The 21,237-nt window shown below is 46.6% G+C and overlaps 1 protein-coding gene across 1 annotated transcript in view; it reads left to right on the top strand.

Moving 5' to 3' along the window:
* LOC146871833 (FACT complex subunit SPT16) overlaps positions 1-13,461 on the top strand; it is a 257,766-nt gene extending 244,305 nt beyond the window's left edge. The window contains exons 7-13 of the mRNA XM_085599783.1: positions 9,061-9,173; positions 9,394-9,469; positions 9,567-9,736; positions 10,205-10,334; positions 10,638-10,770; positions 11,607-11,684; positions 12,535-13,461. Of these exons, the coding sequence (XP_085455909.1) occupies positions 9,061-9,173; positions 9,394-9,469; positions 9,567-9,736; positions 10,205-10,334; positions 10,638-10,770; positions 11,607-11,684; positions 12,535-12,644 (810 nt within the window). The 3' untranslated portion in view covers positions 12,645-13,461. The remainder of the gene's footprint in view (positions 1-9,060; positions 9,174-9,393; positions 9,470-9,566; positions 9,737-10,204; positions 10,335-10,637; positions 10,771-11,606; positions 11,685-12,534) is intronic.
* The last annotated feature ends 7,776 nt before the right edge of the window (positions 13,462-21,237 follow it).

The following is a 21,237-nucleotide window of genomic DNA, read 5'->3' as shown; positions in this document are numbered from 1 at the left end:
CTATCACAAGGATGATGTCCTCAGTGATGTCATGAGTGATGTCACTGACCATGTCATGAGTGATGTAATATGTGACGTCATCAGCAGTGCATTGCGGGCGCGCGAGTTATAGTTAGCTGAACTAACTATAACGGGGGAATTTCAATGGTTTTGTAGAAGTGAAAAGTCCAGCTAACTAGAACACCCCTGAAACCTATGGTTTTTTCAGTGAATTTCTGAGGTTTTTTAAATGCTAATTCCTAACTATAACGTGCCTGAAACCTATGGTTTTTACTGTGAATTTCAAAGGTTTTTTAAATGCTAATTTCTAACTATGCCTACAGAGATAGGACATGTGAAGAAAGAAGAAAAAATGCACAGAAAGAAAAAAAAGAAGTGCAGAAAGAAACAACAGAAGTCCTCAAAGACGAAGAAAAGTGCAGGAAGAAGGATAACGTGCAGAAAGTACAAAAAGAAGAGCAGAAAGAAGCCTTGTTGCAAAATCATCCTGTACCCTCAACTTTTTCAGACCGATACTGGTGGTAACTGAGTCTGACTAACCAGTCCTAGAGCCAGTGCTATGTTAAAAGACACTTAGAATACAGTGAAAACACCTACATACACTAGGGAACATTATGCGTTGGGGTCCCCCTGTGATTAGCATGACCTCCTCTGTAAGCCCCTAGTATATAATAGGGCAGGGGGATTAAAACTACCTCTTAAAACAGGCCACAGGGCGTTTTTGCACACGTTAACTCAGGCCCCGTCCCCTCCCTTCACCACTGTGTAAACACGCCATGTGTCCGTTTTTAGTTGGGAGATTAAGTTCATTTGAATCCTGAGGGTCCAACTAGCCCACTAGGTACCTCCAGTAAGTGCCACATAGCTGCGTTGCAGAGAGGTGTAAAAAGTGGCACGGCCTGGACCACCTCTCTGCAATGCAGCTCAGTGGCGCTTACTGGAAGCACTTGGTGGGCTAGTTAGCCCCCAGGGGCCCTCAGTATTGAAGGAAAATTATATCCCCAATTTAAAACGTGCCATAGTGCGTGTTTGCACACGTCACGTCAGGCCCCGTCCCCTCCCTTCACCACTGTGTAAACGCGCCCTGTGGCTGTTCTAAGTTGAGAGATTAAGTCCCCTTGAATCCTAAGGGTCCCTAGGGTCAAACTAGACCACTAGGTACCTCCAGTAAGCGCCACAGAGCTGCGTTGCAGAGAGGTGTAAAAAGGGGCTTGGCCTCAGAACACCTGTCTGCAGCGCAGCTCCCTGGTGCATACTGGAGATGCCTGTTGGGCTAGTTAGCCCTCAGGGACCCTCAGTATTGAAGAGGAATTAATTCCCCAACTTACAACTCGCCAGGGGGCGCGTTTGCAGAGTGCTGCAAGGAGGGGGCGTGGCCTCCGGCACGATGCCAGTCTTTTATTTATTTTAATTTTTTAAGAAGGGGGGCTGTGTGGTTCCCCTTCTTATTCTAATTTATTGGCCCTGATGACCCCATCCCCCAGGGCCTGTCTCCTAATTATATTTTTTTGACCCCAATCCCCAGGGCCGGCCACTGTTTTTTATTATTTTTAAAAAATATATATTTATAGACACACCTAGAACATGCTGGACAAACCGTACATACCTATCACCATGACTATTTGCGTGATATTCATTAAAAGGCGACTATGCATACAATGAATCCACGTGGAATGTATTTACACCACTAGTGAAGCTCTGACATGTCTGATGCCCTACCGTGCCTAATCCCGGTAGACACCCTTGTCGTTTATTTATACAAACATGGGTAGCTATTGACGGGCACATTTAATACACATGCACACCAAGCCATTCAAAGGGGATTCGACAAAAATTCGACAAACTATGCAAGAAACCCCCCTCACGGTTAATAAAACACACATCCACTGCCGGATGTGTAATACTTTTTATTTTACTCTCTGGAAAGGGGACGAACATCACTTGAGAGTCACAGCGTGCTCCTGGCAGAGCCCAATGCTGTGTTACACCCACCATTGCCTGCTGAGTGCCACACACCTCTGTGTTTTATTCCACTAGCTAGTGCATATGCTATGACACTCTCTAGCCCATGTGCACTGTAACACCACCCCGTGAATATGTCATGCCACACTTGTCTTCGCACGGGTTATATTGCCCCATCTAACGTGCCTTCCTCGATGCATATGTTATAACGCACAGTGCTATGCCATACATATTACAATCTGGGATCCATATCTTTGTCACAGTGCATATGCAACGTTACACTCCCCAGCACATATTTTATATTACAACTTTAGAGACTAGTTAGGTTACACAACACTGCCCTGTGCATATTACACTCCAAGGCGCATATCGCATAGCACGCGCAAGTGCCTGTGCTATCTCGCGCTCTCCAATGAATCTGTCATTGCGCACAATGTATTGCATATTATATTTCACGCCCGGTTCATCTTATATCACACTTTTTGGTGCATAGTTTATACCATACACTATATCTAGTTTTCATTTTCATTCGTGCTCTCAGGACTATGTTCTATATAACACTGTAATCACCTACCCTTTTCACGGGCGTTACATTTTGCGATAGGGGGTGGAGGGTCAGGGGGTGTTTCTGCCAAGTGAGCCCGAGTCACAGTCACAAACGTCCTCTTCTTCCTGAATAAAAGTGAGATTATGCTGCATACTTGTTCATATTTTAAGTAGTTCGCACAGACACACGTTTTAAAAACAATAAAGTTCCTAATACCCGCCTTCTCTGAACAGTTAGCTTGCTGCCCCATCCCCCTCCTCCCTATCCTCTGTTGTGTGAATCCATGGACTAGCCTCCTCCCTCCTGCCATGCATGGTCTGATGTGCTGCCACTGCCCTCAATTTAGTATGATGTACCAGTCCCCTCCTCCTGCCCTCCATTGCCCAATTCTATGCCCCATCATTGACCTCCTGCTTAAACTCTGTGCTTAGCTTGCTGCCCCTATTCTCCTTCCCCCTGCCCTCCGATGTCTTTGTGCATGCCCCTGCTCCATCCTTTTTGCCCACCATGTTCCATGGACCTGCCACTCCTATCTACTCTGAGTGTTCTGTTGAGCTGCCACTCCCCTCCCACCTGCCTAGCATTGTCAGATGACTGTAACCTGTCCCTGCCACCTCCACCCTGCCTGTCCACATGCCATGCCCCTATCCTCTTCCTCCTGTCCTACATGGTCCATTGTACTGCCACACCCTTCTGCCCTCCCTGGTCTGTTGTGCTGCAACTGCTCCTCCTGCCTGCCCCGTGCGGTCTGTTGTGAGGCCCCTTCCCCTGAACTTTATTGTCTGTGCACAGGTCCTGACCCTCTCTTCTATCCTCCATCGTCCTTTGTGCATGCCCCTGCACCCTCCTTCTTGCCCATCATAGCCATTGTGCTACCACTAAACCTCCCACTTGCCATGCATGGTCTTCTGTGCTGCCATGGCCCCTCCCACCTTCCCTGTGTGGTCAGTTAGCTGCCCCTGAACCCCTCCCACCTTCCCTCCATGGTCTGTGTGTATGCCATCAGTGTCTCACTGTTGCTCTTCATGGTGTGTCTTGCTTCTAGTGCCCATCCTGCCTGATCTCCATGGCTATCTTGCTGCTCCTGCCCTGCCCCCTTGCCCCCAGCCCTCTGTTTACATGTGCAGACCCCTACTCTCTCCCTCCTGGCTTGTCTGTTCCATTGTAATGCCCCTGATCCATCCCTCCTGCCCTTTATGGTCTGTTATGCTGCAGCTTTCTCTCCTGTCTGTCCATTATGGCCCTGCCTCTTGCCCCTCTGTTCTCTGTTGTCCATGTGCATGGTCCTGTCCCCTCCCTCTTGCTTTCTATGGATTGTTGTGCTGCACTCCCGTCCCGCATGCCCTGTGTGGTGTATTGTGCTGCTGCAAACCCTGATGCCTGCCCTGCAGGGTCAGTTTGGTGCACCTCTCCATGTCCCTCCTGTCCTCTGTTATCCAAGTCCATGTCCCTACCCCATTTCCTTCCATGATCCAATGTACCATACTTGCAAACATTTTGAACTTGGTAAGAGGGAGATTTTGAAAAAAAACTGGGGTATTGATTTTCCCCTTCGAGTTACATTGAAAAAGAGGAGATTGTAGACAGGAGACAGATCAAATAAAGCCCATTTGAGCTTAAAAACATTGGACGTTTCCTGGCTGAATCGGGTCTGTTGGCATGTATGGTTGTACTACCATTGCCTCTTCCTTCTGCCCACAATGGTCTATTACATTGCCACAGCCTCTCTTGCAAGTCCTGTATTGTTGGTTCGTTGCCCCTGCCCCACTTTCCACTGCCCTCCATAGTCTGTTGTGCTGCCACTGCCCTTCCTGCCTGCTCAGTGTGGTTAAATTGTTGCCTTTGCACCCTCCTACCTGCCTTCAATTTTCAGAGTCCGTGCCCCTGGCCTCTGCCTCTCAACAGTATCCTATTGAACAACTAGATTGCTAACATTCTATATTTATTACAAAAGTGTGGAACGCCTGACGTCATCTTGATGTAATCAAAACTGTAATACCTAGAGCATTTCCTTTAGAAATTACATATATGAGTGGGTCTTATTGGCATCAAAATAATGGTTAGTGCTCTAAAAGACTAAAATAAGGACATATTTTCTGAGTTTTCAAATAGTGAAAAAGCACTTTTAAATTAGTTGTTACCTTTATGTTTTTTTATCCAGTTGACCACTTGATTAAATGTTGCACTTAGGGGAGAGGATGTGGTGTTACTTCCAGATCTGCAGACTTTGCAACTGGGGAACCAGGTTGGAGTTTCTGCTTCAGCTCGACATTCTGTGATTCTGGTCAAATCACTTAGTCTCCCCATGTCTACAACCAAAATGAATTTGTTCTTGTGTGATGTAACCAATGCTCATGTAAAGCACTCCAATACCTGACAAGTCTGCACTATATGACACTGCAAAAACACAAAATAATAAGTGTTTTGCACACTTCTGTCATTGGGCTATGTTTGGGCTACATCTGGGTGATTTTGGGCTACATTTGGGCTCTTTTGTCTCCGGTGGCCATCTTGGGAGATTTATTTGTTATGAAGTTTCCTAATTTCCTCATGTACTGCAGTCTCCTCAGTAGGAAATGCTTTCAGTTTTTTACTTTGATTCCATCATGAAGGTATTCAGATATGTCACACATTTGCCATAAATTCTGAATGTTAGCACTCTAGTTGCTCATTAGATCACTGTAGTAAAACTACTGTTCACCATGGAAGTCTGCTCCTGGTATTAAAAGTGCATGTTTCAGTCTGTATGTCAGAATTTTTTAATGAAATAGAAGAGGATTTGAGAAGTCACTCAAAATGTGCCCTCATTTTTTTTCTTCAGCATTAATCATAATTTCTATGGCAAAATGAACCCCCTCATTGTGTTCCTTTTTAAATTAAATGTTTTAAGTGTTACCAGTTTATTCCAATCAAGATGGCTTCAGATGTGCCATACTTTTGTCATAATGAAGACAGGAAGCGCTCTAGTTGTTTTTAAGAACACTCTGGGAGATTCTGTCATTGGGCTATACTTGGGCTACATCTGGGTGATATTTGGGCTACATTTGGGCTCTTTTGTCTCTGGTGGCCATCTTGGGAGACTTATTTGTTATGAAGTTTCCTAATTTCCTCATTTACTGCAGTCTCCTCAGTAGGAAATACTTTCCGTTTTTTACTTTGATTCCATCAAGAAGGCATTCATATGTGTCACACATTTGCCATAAATTCAGAATGTTAGCACTCTTTTTGCTCATTAGATCACTGTAATAAAGCTACTGCTCACCAGGGAAAACTGCTGCTGGTATTGAAAGTGCATGTTTCAGTCTGCATGTCAGAATTTTTTAATGAAATAGAAGAGGATTTGAGAAGTCACTCAAAATGTGCCCGAATTTTTCTTTCTGCAGCACTAATCATACTTTTTATGGAAAAATGAACCCCCTCATTTTGTTCGTTTTTAAATTAAATGTTTTAAGAGTTACCACTTTAATCCAAGCAAGATGGCTTCAGGTGTGCCATACGTTTATCATAAGTAGGACTGTTAGCGCTCTAGTTGTTCTTTGGAACACTCTGGGAAGCTGCAGTAGAACACAAAGGAATCAACTGACAGTCTCTGCCCTTGTTGGATGTACATGTTTTACTGAGAATGTCAGACTTCATTCTCACATGACTGAGAAAGATAATGTGAATTTACAGAAAATAAGCTCTCAGTTTAGCTTATAGATCACCTTCCAAACCTCTGTGGGAAAAGCATGAGAAAATATTTTTCTCTCAATCATGATATCCCAGCAGAAGGCTTTTTCACATGGTGAAATCACCTTAGAACATACCACAATTCCTAAAATGAGTATGGTACCATCAACAAATGATTTATAATGTAACTAAAGTCTTAAAACCTTCTATTAACTGCAATGCTTTTTAATGAGGTGCTATCATGTATATTGGTCCCAAGATGGCTGCCAACACTTCTTGGATGAAGTGCTGACAGCCAATCAGATCTCAGGATGAGATGTGTGGTTAGGCTCCGCCCACATATATATATGATTTTACTTTTGATTTTCTCAGGAACTACTGAACAGATTGACACCAGACCTGCAAAAGGCACATCCCTGACCTGAGGACTACCTCTCTGCCAAATTTCAAGTAATTCTGTTCAGCCGTTCGGGCTGTACCTTGGACTAAAGGTCCCTATGGAAAATTGCATGGGGAAAATGCGTTTTGGGACCCCCCCTTTTTCTCAGCCCCCGCTTGACGAATCCCCCCGAGACTTTCAGGGTAGGAGCGGAGCGGAGCGCCCCACCTATTTTGAAAATTTCGCGAGGATTCGTCAACTGGCGCCAAAGTTATTCCAAATAGAATGTTGCGGATTTCCTATGGAAACACGGTCCTAACTATAACTATCTACTGGCGACCGCCAGTAGATGATATATATATATATATTCACTGAAAAAACCATAGGTTTCACACATGTTATAGTTAGCGGAAATTTTACTGATAAAAAACCAATGAAATTCCCCCGTTATAGTTAGTGCAGGCAACTATAACTCACGCGACCGCAATCCTCTGCTGATGCTAATACTGTATTTAGACACTTATTTGCCCATGTCTTCTTCCATAAATTTTTAGCTATACATATATTACAAATATTTTTTTTTCATAAAGACACATATGTCATCAGCAGAAGATTGCGGTCGCGTGAGTTATAGTTGCCTGCACTAACTATAACGGGGGAATTTCATTGGTTTTTTATCAGTAAAATTTCCGCTAACTATAACGTGTGAAACCTATGGTTTTTTCAGTGAATTTGCAAGGTTTTTTAAATGCTAATTCCTAACTATAACGTGTGTGAAACCTATGGTTTTTTCAGTGAATTTGTACGGTTTTTTAAATGCTAAGTTACTTTACGCCATTCGTGGCGTGCGCGCCCACTTTACGCAGTTAGTGCCGTGCACGCACGGTGGGCACGCGGTGCGCTACGCGCACCGCGTGCCCACGTTACGCTAGATGGGCCATGTACGCACGATGCGCTTCGCGCACCGTGCGCACATGGAGGACATATGATGCGCTTCGTTGTGAAAGGTAATATTTTAATTTTTCACATCGGCGATATGCCATGCACAAATGGTGCCCTTCGGGCACCATTTGCACATGGGGTGGGGAGAGTATGGATAATTTAAAAAAAAAAAAACTTTTTACCGTACGCGTACGGTAAGCGTAATCGGCGAAATTATCGAAAAAATTAAAATTCCGTTTTTGGCCTTGGGGGATCTTTGGGGACTCCCCCAACATGGCTAGGTGCTTAGGAGCTGTCTAAACAGCCCCTTACATGTTTTTGTCCTTTGTTTTTTAATTTAAGAAAATGGCGGCCGCCGCTTCCTGGTTTCGACCGATTCGAATGTTTACTAAGATCTAACAGCGAATCAGAATCGCGCTCGCGCACGTCACCGTACGCGTACGGTAAGCGCACCGTAAGCGCACCGTAAGCTGGCTCAGATATATATATTGATTTAAAGGCTATTTTCTCAGAATCTACTGAACAGATTTACACCAAACCTACAAAAGGCACTTCCTTGACCTGTAGACTACCTCTCTGCCAAATTTCAAGGAACTCTGTTCAGCCGTTCGGGCTGTAGCTGTGTCTAAAGGTCCTATGGAAAAATGCATGGGAAAAACGCGTTTTGGGACCCCCCTTTTATCTCAGCCCCCGCTTGACGAATCCCCCCGAGACTTTCAGGGTAGGAGCGGAGCGCAGCGCCCCACCTATTTTGAAAATTTGTCGAGGATTCGTCGACCGGCGCCAAAGTTATTCAAAATAGAATGTTGCGGATTTCCTATGGTAAGAGGGTCCTAACTATAACTACCTACTGGCGACCGCCAGTAGGTAATATATATATATATATATATATATATATATGTGTGTGTATATATATATATAATGTGTGATTTTAGGGTACTATGTTTTTCTAAAGGTTTTAAACATATATATATATATTGTATTTAATGTGAGGGACGATTTAGTGCTTAATACTTTGAGTATTTCCCTGGAAGAGAACTAGGGTTACAGGTAAGTAAATTATCCTTATTGTAGATTCAGAGGAGACCCACCCTTCTCTACTTCCTATGGACAACAATGCATTTCCACCCAGTGTTTATCCCACCCCCCAAGAAATAAGCGGTTGGAACTATGAAGTGATTCATTGTTGGGTTCTGGATATTACATGCTAATGCATCCCAGTAACCTATTTAATTGCCTAAAAACCTAACCTAAATTTTAATATTAAAAGCCCGATACTAAGCCGAGGTAATTACTGAAGCTTTCTTTCCCCTTTCGTGCCCGCTTCATAGTTACGAGGCTTGATTGTTTTCAATGTTTCTGCTTGTATCTCACTTGCTACCACCTTACCATTCTTTTGAAATAGCTGAAAGTTTGGGGTATGCTTCATTTCTCTTAAACCCAGGCAGAAGATTTATCTGTTATGTAAACGGGTTGGCAGTCTCTAAACATTGCTCAGTATATGGGAACTTTTGCCTTAGGATGGGTTCTAACTTTTTTTATGCCTGTTTCTTAAATGCAGATGGAAAGGGAGATGAGACACAAATTGAAAACAGCTTTTAAGAACTTCATAGAAAAGGTGGAATCACTGACTAAAGAGGACCTGGAATTTGAAATCCCTTTCAGAGAACTGGGGTAAGAATGCCCCCAAACCCTGCGCTGTGCCTTCTAGTGTGTTGGAACTTTTGAACTGTGATTGATTTGAAACTCCTGTTGTTTAAATTGTGCAATTTGGGTTGCATGTTGCATGGCTGATTTGGAAGGTTTGAAAATTTGGACTGCAAAATACATTTCACCGTCCTAACCCACCTTCCTTGGCTTCGCTTCGCTTCTTATCCTTCTTTTACTGCGATAGGTTCAACGGCGCCCCCTACAGGAGTACATGTCTTCTGCAGCCTACAAGCAGCGCCCTTGTTAACACCACAGAATGGGTGAGTGAGGGTGCTCAAGGACTTTATACATACTGTGGTGGACCTACTTATGCTACTTATGCTACTTACTTGTATATGCCTTGTTCTCTTTTCCCAGCCCCCTTTTGTGGTGACATTGGATGAGGTAGAACTTGTGCACTTTGAGCGAGTTCAGTTCCATCTGAAGAATTTCGACATGGTCATAGTCTACAAAGATTACAGCAAGAAAGTGACCATGATCAATGCCATCCCTGTTGCATCCCTCGACCCAATCAAGGAATGGCTCAAGTTAGTGCTTCTCCCTTTTCCTTTACTCTGTATGTTTGTTGCCCAGGTCCATCAGCATTGTTTCAAGGCTGGATAACGGTACCAAAACGTGTACTGGGGTGAAGGGCAGAAACGTATGCCCCTTTTCTCTTGGTGTTGTCTATAAACGTTTGTTGGTATTGTTAGGTGGGGTTGACCTAAAATATTACATTGGAATAGACACACTCTGATCTGTTCTGCAGCTGTTGGGCAATGGATTGAAAAGTTGACCCCACTTATGTGGTCTTGAAACCACTTCCACATTGATTCTGCGTGGTTAAACTTTTCTGTGTATTTTGCCATTGTTGCTGAGTCTATATACACGTAACAGAGTTCCTGCTATCCCCAAGTGCTCTCACCTCTGATTTCCTTGGAGTGCAGACTCTTTAACACAAATTCCACAAACCATAGGAAAAATCATTCCCCCATGTCTGTGTTCACGATTTCTAGCTCCTGCGACCTGAAGTACACAGAAGGGGTGCAGTCCCTCAACTGGACCAAAATTATGAAGACCATCATCGATGATCCAGAGGGCTTCTTTGAGCAGGGTGGCTGGGATTTTCTGGAGCCAGAGGGTGAGGTGAGTTAAGTGGGGGAACTATGCCTATCTGAGAAGGAAACAGATTCTGTCCCTTTCTGGAGGAAATATTTAAAAAGATGGGTGGAATCTCATTGGCAAGTTAGGGAAGTGGTACCTACAGGAAAATTGAGCTAGGTGTACAGAATGCTTGGAAGCAGAGAATTGTGATTCTGGAACAGAACCAATCCTGAGCCTCCAGGTTTGATGATGCTGCAAATTGTAGTGCCAGGTAATGTGGAAGATAGTTAATCATTGAAATTGTATCGTGTCCAACGAGTCACTGACCTATGTTTTGATCTACAGGGAAGTGATGCTGAGGGAGATGGCTCAGAATCTGAGCTGGAAGACGAGACATTCAATCCTGAAGAAGATGATGATGAGGAAGAGGAGGAGGATAGTGATGAGGATTACTCAGATGAGGAAGAGGATGACTCTGGTAGGTGTGCATTGTTTACCACTTGCATTATATGGTTGGGGCTAGACCCTGCCAATAGAGGTTACTCTGAGCAGCTGATACAAGGATGTTTTAGTTGTCTTAAAGCAGGGTGCTCCTTTATAGCTGCTGCATCCTTGTGTGAGATCTGTCTACCTCTAGGCAGCTTGTTCAATAGTGTGTACTTTTTCATCCTTGTGGGTGCTTCTGGGCAGTTGGTGCCTGATGTTGTGGGCAGTGATTGTGAAAGAATTTGCCTCCAGACATCTCTACATAGGATTTTGATTGATAAGCTCTTGCCTTCCCCCAACTGTAGTGACTTTCTCCTCCCAACCTCCTCAAAGTAGTGTTATTCTGTGAACTAATCTAATAATTTGCCCTCCCAACCAGAGACACGTCGCCCTCCTCTCCTCTGACACTATGTTCCTATAACACGCTACACTCAGGAGTGCTGTTTTGTCTACCTGAACTGAATTGATGGAGAGTTGATTGGTTTGTATCAATGCCAAGTCTCAATCCTGTTCGCTTCCTGCTGCCTGTAAATACAATGAGGTTCCAGGCAACTATGCTACCTTTTTACTTGGTGCTACCCTAAATGTCCAGGGAGCAAGAGTTTGTCACTCGTGGTATGCATTCACGTTTCCGTCTGGATAATTTGAACTTTTGGAAGCTGTGGTATGGGATTGCTTGGCTGGTGACAGTCCTTTGAGCGGGGGTATGGTGGATTATGTTAAATGGGTGTAGTTTCAGTTTAGCAGGGGAAATGCAGAATTGCTTGACTGGGATGATTTGAATGTATTGGTGGTGGGGAATCATTCTTTGACCTCATATCTTTCCAGTCTACAGCGGAGAATCCATTGGCAGTGAGGAAGAGAGCGGAAAAGACTGGGACGAACTGGAAGAAGAAGCCAGAAGAGGTAACTTTTAACCCACAGGGTGTGCTGTCATAACGCTTCAAGCTCCACACCAAGCAACATTTTCACACCACTGCTTCCTCATCTAACACAGTTCATAGAGCATAATTTCTCACTGTACTCGTCCTCTCCCAAAGAGCTGTAATTAAATGTTGTCCCCCAGTGGAGCATTATTCTATGGATCTCTGCACCCTCTTGCCCTCCCAAACATATTAGAGCAATCCTTCTTACTCCTGAGGTGAATGTATAATGACACCACTACTCCCTTGAGTCATTTCATTGTCCCCTCCTATACCTATAGAGGTTTGTTTGTATTATATGCCTGTTCTTGAGCCTCTACCAGCTGTCCCTAAATACATAGAGGTTCCAGGCAAGTACTTCACACACTCACTGCTGTCCTGTTGATGATCTTAGCGTTCTTGTTTGTACTTTTCGGGAGCTGTTGCCTAATATGCACTTAAGCTATAGTACACGTTAATAGCACTGAGTGGGTGTTTACGAGCCACCAGTACAACACCATACTACTTGTTGGGCATTTACTAATAAAGCACCTCAAAAGATCAAATAAGACTGGAAGTGTTTGAGCATTTGGCCTGCAGGCTCTTTTGCAGCTTCTGCTCTATTGGTTCCGAGGTGCAGTCTGGCTGATTCCATTCAGATATAAAACTAAGAGTATAATGCTGAAAGGTTGGTAAAATGATCCTGGACATGCATGTTACTAGGAAAGAGCAAGGGAATGTATTGTGTTCCACATATATGTGGAGAGCTTCCTATGGTGAGGTAGAATGTTTGTGAGTCTATATATAGAGTGCAGTCTTAGTTTGAATTGACTAATTTCATCTTTGCTTATCAGCTGATCGCGAGAGCAGGTACGAGGAAGAAGAGGAGCAAATGTCTCAGAAAAGCAAGAAGAGGAAGAGTTCAGGCCCTATCAGCATCTCACCGGCCAAGAAGAAGAAGTGAAGTCTCCTCCGTTCTTTGCCTACGCATTCTTGCGCCCCACAATATCTTTGCACCCTCTTCCCAAACAAACATCTTACATGAAAAGACATTTTGCTGAACTTCTTTTGTAGCGTTTTTCATCCTTCTCGCAAAATGTGTTCATGGACCAATCTTTCTTACCTTCAACTACAGCCAGCCTACCCTGTCTTGACACCTAGCCCACCCACAAACACACCTCTCATTTGAGATGTTCTTAAACTACAGATGCTGCACCTGGAGAACCTAGTTTAAGCTGTTGTTCCCTGCCAAGAATTTTCCAGGATGGACTGGAGCACTTAACTTGGGGCAGGCCCAGTTGAAGGAAGGGAAGCACTAGCCTTGTGCACAGGACACTACCTTTTTATCGGGGGGGGGGGGGGGGGGGAAGGTTAAGACTGCACATCCTTTCTACTGGTCCAAGGGGATATGTTTCCACTTACCTGGCCTGAAAACTTGTATAAAAATCTTCTTAAGCCTCCCTCCACTTGGTTCGTCATACACCTTAAAATCCAGTATCTCCCTGATTTTGTTGTGGGCACTAGAGGCAATTGGTCTTACATCATGGAGGCCTTGTGTTTGTGTATGAGTGGGTCACCACCTTACTGTCTCAGTTCTTTCTGGAGTTAATGAAGTGATTCTCTTGTGAGGGTGTGAACTTCCCCATTCAACTCTAGTTTGGTTTCCTGCCGATTTAGATGTTTTTTTATATGTAATATATTCCTTTCTTGTTATATTTATCAGCAGGTCCACGTTTTCCTATTGTTTTAAGTTCTTTGAAAATAAATAACTTAATTGTTGAGTTTATTTTCTTTTACTTCAAGATATGTAGCCTTTCCTTTTTTGCCTTCTCTGCTCTCATATTCCCTTCTTATGCTCACCCTGATGTGTGCCCCACTCGTAGACATGGCCAGCAGAAAGTATGTTTTTGGGATTTGAACCTCTACTGGGGTTTTATTTGTAAAAGTGGGTAGTCTGTCTTTTTTTCTTGTAGTCGGGGAAGGTCTTGGACTTTAAATGTATTTGTTCAAGGCATATGAGCTGCAGATTATACACTGTGCATAGATCGCCATCTGGTGTTGGGCCCGGATGTTTGCAGTTTGTTTTTCTTCTTGGACAATCTTTGGAAGTCACGAGTTCGGTGACTCCTCCTTCGGTCCGTACTGCGCATGGGCTTCGGCTCCATCCTCAGATTGTTTTTTTCCGCCATCGGGCTCGGATGTAATACTTCGTGCTCCGGCTTCGAACCTTTTCCAGTTCGACCTTCGACGAAAAATCCTCGTCCATCGAGATTCTTCAGACAAGATCATCTTCTTTATCTCTCTCTTCGGCACTTCCTCGATTCCAGGCATCGGCAGCGGCCTTCGGGCCTATCTCGACTCCGGTCTCGGCCGATGGAAAGGACTCCCTTTAAGAAGTGCCCAAAATGTGGGTCTAAATTTCCCCACACCGATTTACATCAGGTGTGCAACCTCTGCCTCTCTCCCGAACACGAGGCCCGAGACTGCCCCGCCTGCAAGTCTTTTCGATCGAAAAAGACTATTCGGGATCGACGAGCTCGACGCACCATGGCGCACTCATCGACCTCGGCTCCACCCGACATCTTCGGAGAAGACACTGGAGCTTCGGGACAGCAGCACACCGAACAGGAAGACGACCTCGTCAGCGCTTCCGAGGCCGACAACTCCGACGTGGAGGACATCACACCGGCGCAGAGGGTCGTGAGTACTCTACCCCCTCCCACTCCCGCGCCCATACCGAAAGAGACTCCGGTTACACCTTCGCCTCCGGGCCTAGGCAAAACCAAACATACCGCTTCCATCACCCCAACTTCGGGTCCGGTGAAGAGGCATCACAAGTCTCCCGGCGACTCGGGCTCGAGCCAGCCTGCTAGCGGCACCGAAAAACTCCCTTCGGCACCGAAGAAAACCACACCAAGCTCCGTTCCGAAGCCATCGGTGTCGAAACCTGGCCTCTCATTGCCGACCAAACATAAATCCCTCGGCACCGACGCTTCCGTGCCGAAGCCTGCCTCGGCACCGAACAAAAAATCGGAGGCCCCGAAAAAGCATGGCACAGATAAACCGAAGAAGCCGTCGCCCCCGAAAACATCGGCACCGACAGATGACTCGGTGCCGGAGGAGCTCTTCACTCCAGATCCTCTACAAAAGACTTTAACAAAGGATCCAAAGACTGGACATTTGACTTTGTCTTCAAAGAAAAGACATTTAGACAAGCCAGCTCCTCCTCCACCGCCCAAACGGAAGGACTCTGCCACATCTCCTTTCAGAGTACCCTCCCCACCGCCTCCGCCTCCTCCACCTCCCCCACCTCCGCCTCCACCTTCTCCACCCTTGCCTCATCGCTCTCCAACCCCGTCTCCAGACCCTGATGACCAAGGGGATCCCTACTATGATCCCACAGATGCCCCACAGGACCCCACTCCTCTGGGCACACCAGACCCATGGGAGGATTATCATAATCCAGAAGTCCCAGATGTGCCTCAGGATTATCTTTATCCATCCAGGCCATCTTCACCAGAGGACTCCCTGGGGTTCCACCACTTGTTACAACGGGCGGCACATTATCATGGGGTGGAGTTACACAGTGATCCAGTTGAGGAAGACTTCCTACTTGACACTTTTGACATAGCAGATAAATCCACTGCCATATTACCCATGCTTAAAGGGGTGACCAAACATGCGGCAGAGGTTTTCAAAGACCCCGTCAGGGCTAGGGTCTTAAACCCCAGAATAGAGAAGAAATATAAGGCAGCCCCCACAGATCCTGCCTATATTAAAGGACCTGCACCCCTAGACTCATTAGTGGTATCCACAGCTAGGAAGCGATCCAATTCTCAGTCATCGGGTGAGGCTCCACCACCCGATAAGGAGTCCAAGCTCTTAGATGCGTCAGGCAAACGCACTGCCTCGCAAGCTGCCAATATGTGGCGCATCGCCAACACGCAAGCACTGCTGGCGCGGTACGACAGAGCGCACTATGATGAGCTGGAGGCTCTCATGCAACATCTCCCAGAGAAATATAAGAATAAGGCTCATGAACTGATACAAGAGGGAAAGATTATTACCAACACCTCTATTAAATGTGCCCTCGACGCAGCAGACACAGCTTCCAGGTCTATAAACACCAGTGTTCTGCTTCGCCGCCACGCCTGGCTCAGAATCTCAGGCTTTAAGCCGGAGGTCCAAGCATCTATATTGAACCACCCTTTTGACCAACAACACTTATTTGGCCCAAAAGTAGACGAAGCCCTGGAAAAAATGGAGAAGGATACAGATACGGCGAAGTCTATGGGAGCATTACAATCCCACACTCCTAGACGCTCCTTTCGCCGTTCCTCCTTTCGAGGCACTGGCAGGGGTTACTCTACTGATAACGCCTCCACGTCCTACAAGTCCCCTCCTCAGACTACCTTCACGAAGGGCTATCAAAGAGGTGGATATAGAGGGAACAATAATAAATGCAGGGGCAAAACCAACACCGCCCGTTCTGCCACACCGCCCACACAATGACTTTCCCCCGCTCCCCCCAGACCATTCCACTCCGGTCGGGGGCAGACTACAAGACTTTTTTCAAACCTGGGAGACCATAACATCAGACAAATGGGTGACCCAAATTATTCGGTCAGGGTACTGTCTTGAACTAACATCTACCCCCCCCAAATATTCCACCCAGGCACCGTGCAATGTCACAAGAACATAAGACACTGCTGAAACAAGAGGTAATCTCCCTCCTGCAAAAACAGGCTATAGAGCAGGTCCCCATCAATCAGCAAAATTTAGGGGTCTACTCTCTGTACTTTCTGATACCAAAGAGAGACAAGACCCTACGGCCCATTCTAGACCTCCGGCCTCTAAATGCATACATCCATTCAGACCATTTTCACATGGTAACTCTCCAACAAGTTCTCCCACTCCTCTGCCAGGACGACTTTCTCACTACACTGGACTTGAAAGACGCATACTTTCATATTCCAATACACCCTTCTCACAGAAAGTACCTTAGATTTGTGGTGGACGGCCAACATTATCAGTTCAAGGTTCTCCCCTTCGGGGTCACAACCGCACCAAGAGTGTTTACAAAATGCCTAGCAGTAGTGGCGGCACACCTCCGAAGACAACACATTCACGTCTTCCCTTACTTGGACGACTGGCTAATAAAAGCCGTGTCCTACAACCAGTGTGTGCAACATACAAACACTACCATCCAACTACTCCACCAGCTAGGCTTCACGGTGAACCACCAAAAGTCCCAGCTGATACTGTCTCACACAAAGCAATACCTCGGTGCCACTATAGACACCTCAAAAGCGATAGCCTATCCCAATTCAGCCAGAATCGCAAGCATACAAGCCTTGCGCCAAAGATTCATTCTTCAGCACCCTCTCCCAGCAAGAGTGTTTATGAAGCTAATAGGAATGATGGCATCTTGCATCTTCATAGTGCCTCATGCAAGACTCCACATGCATCCACTCCAAGAGTGCCTAGCACGCCAGTGGAACCAGGCCCAGGGACAGCTGACGGATCTGGTGTTGGTGGACGGTCGCACCCATCGCTCTCTGCAGTGGTGGAACACCACAAACCTTTCCAGAGGGCGACCGTTCCTGGACCTGGTTCCTCAGGTGATTCTAACGACGGACGCATCGCTCTCCGGCTGGGGAGCGCACCTATTACACCTCACAGTGCAAGGTGTATGGACGCCACAACAAAGGTTACTCCACATCAACCATCTGGAGTTATTGGCGATCTTTCTAGCCCTGAAATAGTTTCAGAAACAAATCTCAGCCAAAGCAGTCCTCATTCGCACAGACAATATGACTGCAATGTATTCTATTCAAAAACAGGGGGGGGACACACTCTCCCCAGCTCTCTCGGTTAGCACAGAGCATATGGAGATGGGCAATCCCACAAAAGATCTTTCTCCTGGCACAACACGTCCCAGGTATTCAAAACACCATGGCAGATCTGCTCAGCAGACAAACGCAGCAAATGCACGAATGGGAACTGCATCCACAAGTTCTTCACCCATTCTTTCGCAAGTGGGGGCATCCTCAGATAGACCTCTTCGCCACCCACGAAAACAAAAAATGCCCAAGCTTCGCCACCAGATACCCACACCCATTGTCCAAAGGCAATGCGATATGGATGAACTGGTCAGGCAAATTTGCATACGCCTTTCCACCTCTCCCGCTAATTCCATTAGTGGTAAGGAAGCTACAACAGCACTCCCTCACACTCATTCTGGTAGCTCCAACATGGCCCAGGCAGCCGTGGTACACCACACTACTACAGCTCTCAGTGGTACCACACCAAAAACTGCACCTGTCCCCATGCCTCCTAACCCAGAACCATGGAGAAATCAGGCACCCGGACCCAGCTCAGCTCAACCTTGCGATCTGGCTCCTGAAATCTTAGAGTTTGGATACCTTAACCTTCCCCCTGATTGCATGAACATTATCAGGGAAGCCAGACGTCCTACCACTCGAGCATGCTATGCCGCAAAGTGGAAGAGATTTGTTGTTTACTGCCGTAACAATACAATCAACCCTTTAGATGTATCCATACAGCACATCATATGCTACCTGCTCCATCTTCAAAGGTGTAACCTGGCATATTCATCCATCCGTCTACACCTAGCAGCAATTGCTGCTTACCTGCAAAACAGACAGCATTTATCACTTTTTAGAGTGCCTGCTATTAAAGCCTTCATGGAAGGCCTTAAAAGAGTAATTCCGCCCAGGGCACCACCCTCACCTGTGTGGAATCTAAATGTAGTTCTTACAAGGCTAATGGGTCCGCCTTTCGAACCAATGCATAAATGTGAGCTACAATTCCTTACTTGGAAGACAGCTTTCCTCGTAGCTATCAATTCCCTTAGAAGGGTTAGTGAAATACAAGCGTTCACTATACAAGAACCCTTTCTACAGATACATCACAGCAAAGTGATACTTCGCACAAATCCAAAATTTCTGCATAAGGTCTTTTCCCCCTTCCATCTCAATCAATCGGTGGAATTACCGGGTTTTTTCTCGCAACCTCAATCTGTTGCGGAAAGGGCTCTACATACACTTCATGTGAAAAGGGCCTTACTTTATTACATACAAAGAACGCAACCTTTCAGAAAGACTAAACAGTTGTTTGTCTCGTTCTCTCCACCGCATAAAGGCAACCCCATCTCAAAATCAGGGATAGCTAGGTGGATTGTAAAGTGCATACAAATTTGCTATCACAAAGCGAAAAGAACATTATCTGTTCCACCTAAAGCCCACTCTACAAGAAAGATAGGGGCTTCTATGGCTTTTCTAGGGAACATACCCTTAGATGACATCTGCAAAGCAGCCACATGGTCAACACCGCACACCTTCACAAAACATTACTGTGTAGACGTGCACTCCAAACAACAAGCTAGTGTGGGCCAGGCTGTACTAAAGACACTGTTTCAAACCACTGCAACGGATACCGTGGTCGCCGCTAGGGTTGGGTACTGCTATATAATCTATGCACAGTGTATAATCTGTAGCTCATATGCCTCGAACGGAATATGCTACTTACCAGTATGCATCTGTTCTTGGCATGTAGAGCTGCAGATCTATACACGCCCACCCGCCTCCCCGGCTACCTGTATCCGTTCCAGTCTATCTTATTTAGATACAACACACATGGGTTTCTTTACTGTTATCACTACGCTCCATCTTTTCCCTGCTGGCGAAAAACAATCTGAGGATGGAGCCGAAGCCCATGCACAGAACGGACCGAAGGAGGAGTCACCGAACTCGTGACTTCCAATGATTGTCCAAGAAGGAAAACAAACTGCAAACATCCGGGCCCAACACCAGATGGCGATCTATGCACAGTGTATAGATCTGCAGCTCTACATGCCAAGAACAGATGCATACTGGTAAGTAGCATATTCCTTTTCTTTCTCTTAGCAGTGATTAACAGAATTTACGAACTTTGGAAGACCTAAAAAGACAAAGTATTTTTTTTGTATGTTTACGTTTTAAAATTTTCTTTTAGCTCTTGTCTGTTAAAATATATTGAAGTTGTGTGTAATCTGCCTTTGCTTGTACGCCATACTTGTGACGATAATGTTTTGACCTGCTTTCTGTGTCATTGTGTAGCTATTCAATCTTCTGTTGTTGTAGTGTAACCACAGGAGCCTCCTCGATTGGGGCTTGTGTAGGGATAACTCCGAGCATATAAAACAGAGGCTATAAATTAGCATAGTAGCATGTGTTGGCTGCAGATACACATGCTATCCATATTCCTGCCATATAGTGTTAGACCTGGACTCTGCAAGATGTTTTTCCCATCTGATAGAGACTACTAGCCGCAGATTCCTTCACATAGAATTATCCCCAGGCGTGAGACTGGATCCGGAAAACTTTCTTTGCCAACATCCCTGCGCGCCGGGGGGACGAAATCACGCCACTCCGCCGAGGCGTCGTCCACGCACGTGACGTCAACGAGGTCACATAAGTCCCACCCCGGCACGCCTACGTCAGTTTTTTCCTTTTCCGCGTGCAACGCGGATCCGGTTTGTGCTCTGGGCCTGTTTAGGTCTTTCCCTTACGCTATTGCTGCGTGTGTAACAGTGTGCGAATGCCTTCGGGCTTTTAAACTTGCACGTCGTGTGGCTGCCTCATGTCGGCGACGGATCCTCACCCCATCTGTATATGGTGTTTGGGGGAGCACCACGACTCCACTGATTGTGAGGCGTGCCAGCAGATGAAACCGAAGTCCCGGCGGGAGCGCCGGATGAAACCTCTTTCGGCTCGTGTGTCTAGGTAGGTGTCAGCACCTCTTCTGGCCCCTGCAGAGGGTTCTCGGGGCCGCGGCTTCCCTCACCGACTTCGATCTTCAGGTCGCAAGAGTGCCGCTCACCTATCAGTAAGTGTCGCAGTTTGTCCCCGAGGGTCTGGTTCCTGCCTGTCGGGCGTGGGCTCTCTGTGGTTGGTGCGCCCCGCGTGTCGTCCCCTTATCCGGCGTGGGGGCGTCAAGAGCCCAGATTGATACATATGCGGCGGCTTTGCAGGCCTCGCTGGCTTCTCTTCCTCCTCCTCCTCCTTCCCCTCCTGGGACTTCAGCGGATCCCTTGCAGTGTGCGGGGCCATCCGCGGTGGCTCCGGCCCAGAGTGGTTCGGATCCAAACTCGGAGGATGTGGTGCTATAAGGGTGCGGCCCTTAGGGGATCCCTCCTTCGGACCACGGCACCTCTGCTTCGCTACAAACTCCAGCGGGAGTCCCTGTGGTGTCGCCGGGGCTCGGGTTGCACCCCTGAGCCCTTCTCGGTCCTCGGGACAGGCGGCGTCCTTGTCCGAGGTGACACCGCTGCGGCGCCGGCAGCTACTGGCCCCTGGCAGAGCCGCAGGGGGCGGCGGAGGTCCCATCTCGCCCTGTCACGAGTCGCGGCTGGCGGGGGACTCCTCATCCTTCCACGGGCCTCTACGCAGGCGGCTGCCTCGTCGGAACAGCGCCACCCCTTCGCCACCCCAGCTCCGGTCTCCTGCGCCGTGTGCTTTGTCGGAGGTTGCCTTGGCGTCTCGCGCACTGGTTGC

Source organism: Triturus cristatus, chromosome 1_1 (genome assembly GCF_964204655.1).
Source record: "Triturus cristatus chromosome 1_1, aTriCri1.1, whole genome shotgun sequence".
Classification (NCBI taxonomy): Eukaryota; Metazoa; Chordata; class Amphibia; order Caudata; family Salamandridae; genus Triturus; species Triturus cristatus.
This window is presented reverse-complemented; position numbering and strand designations above follow the sequence as displayed.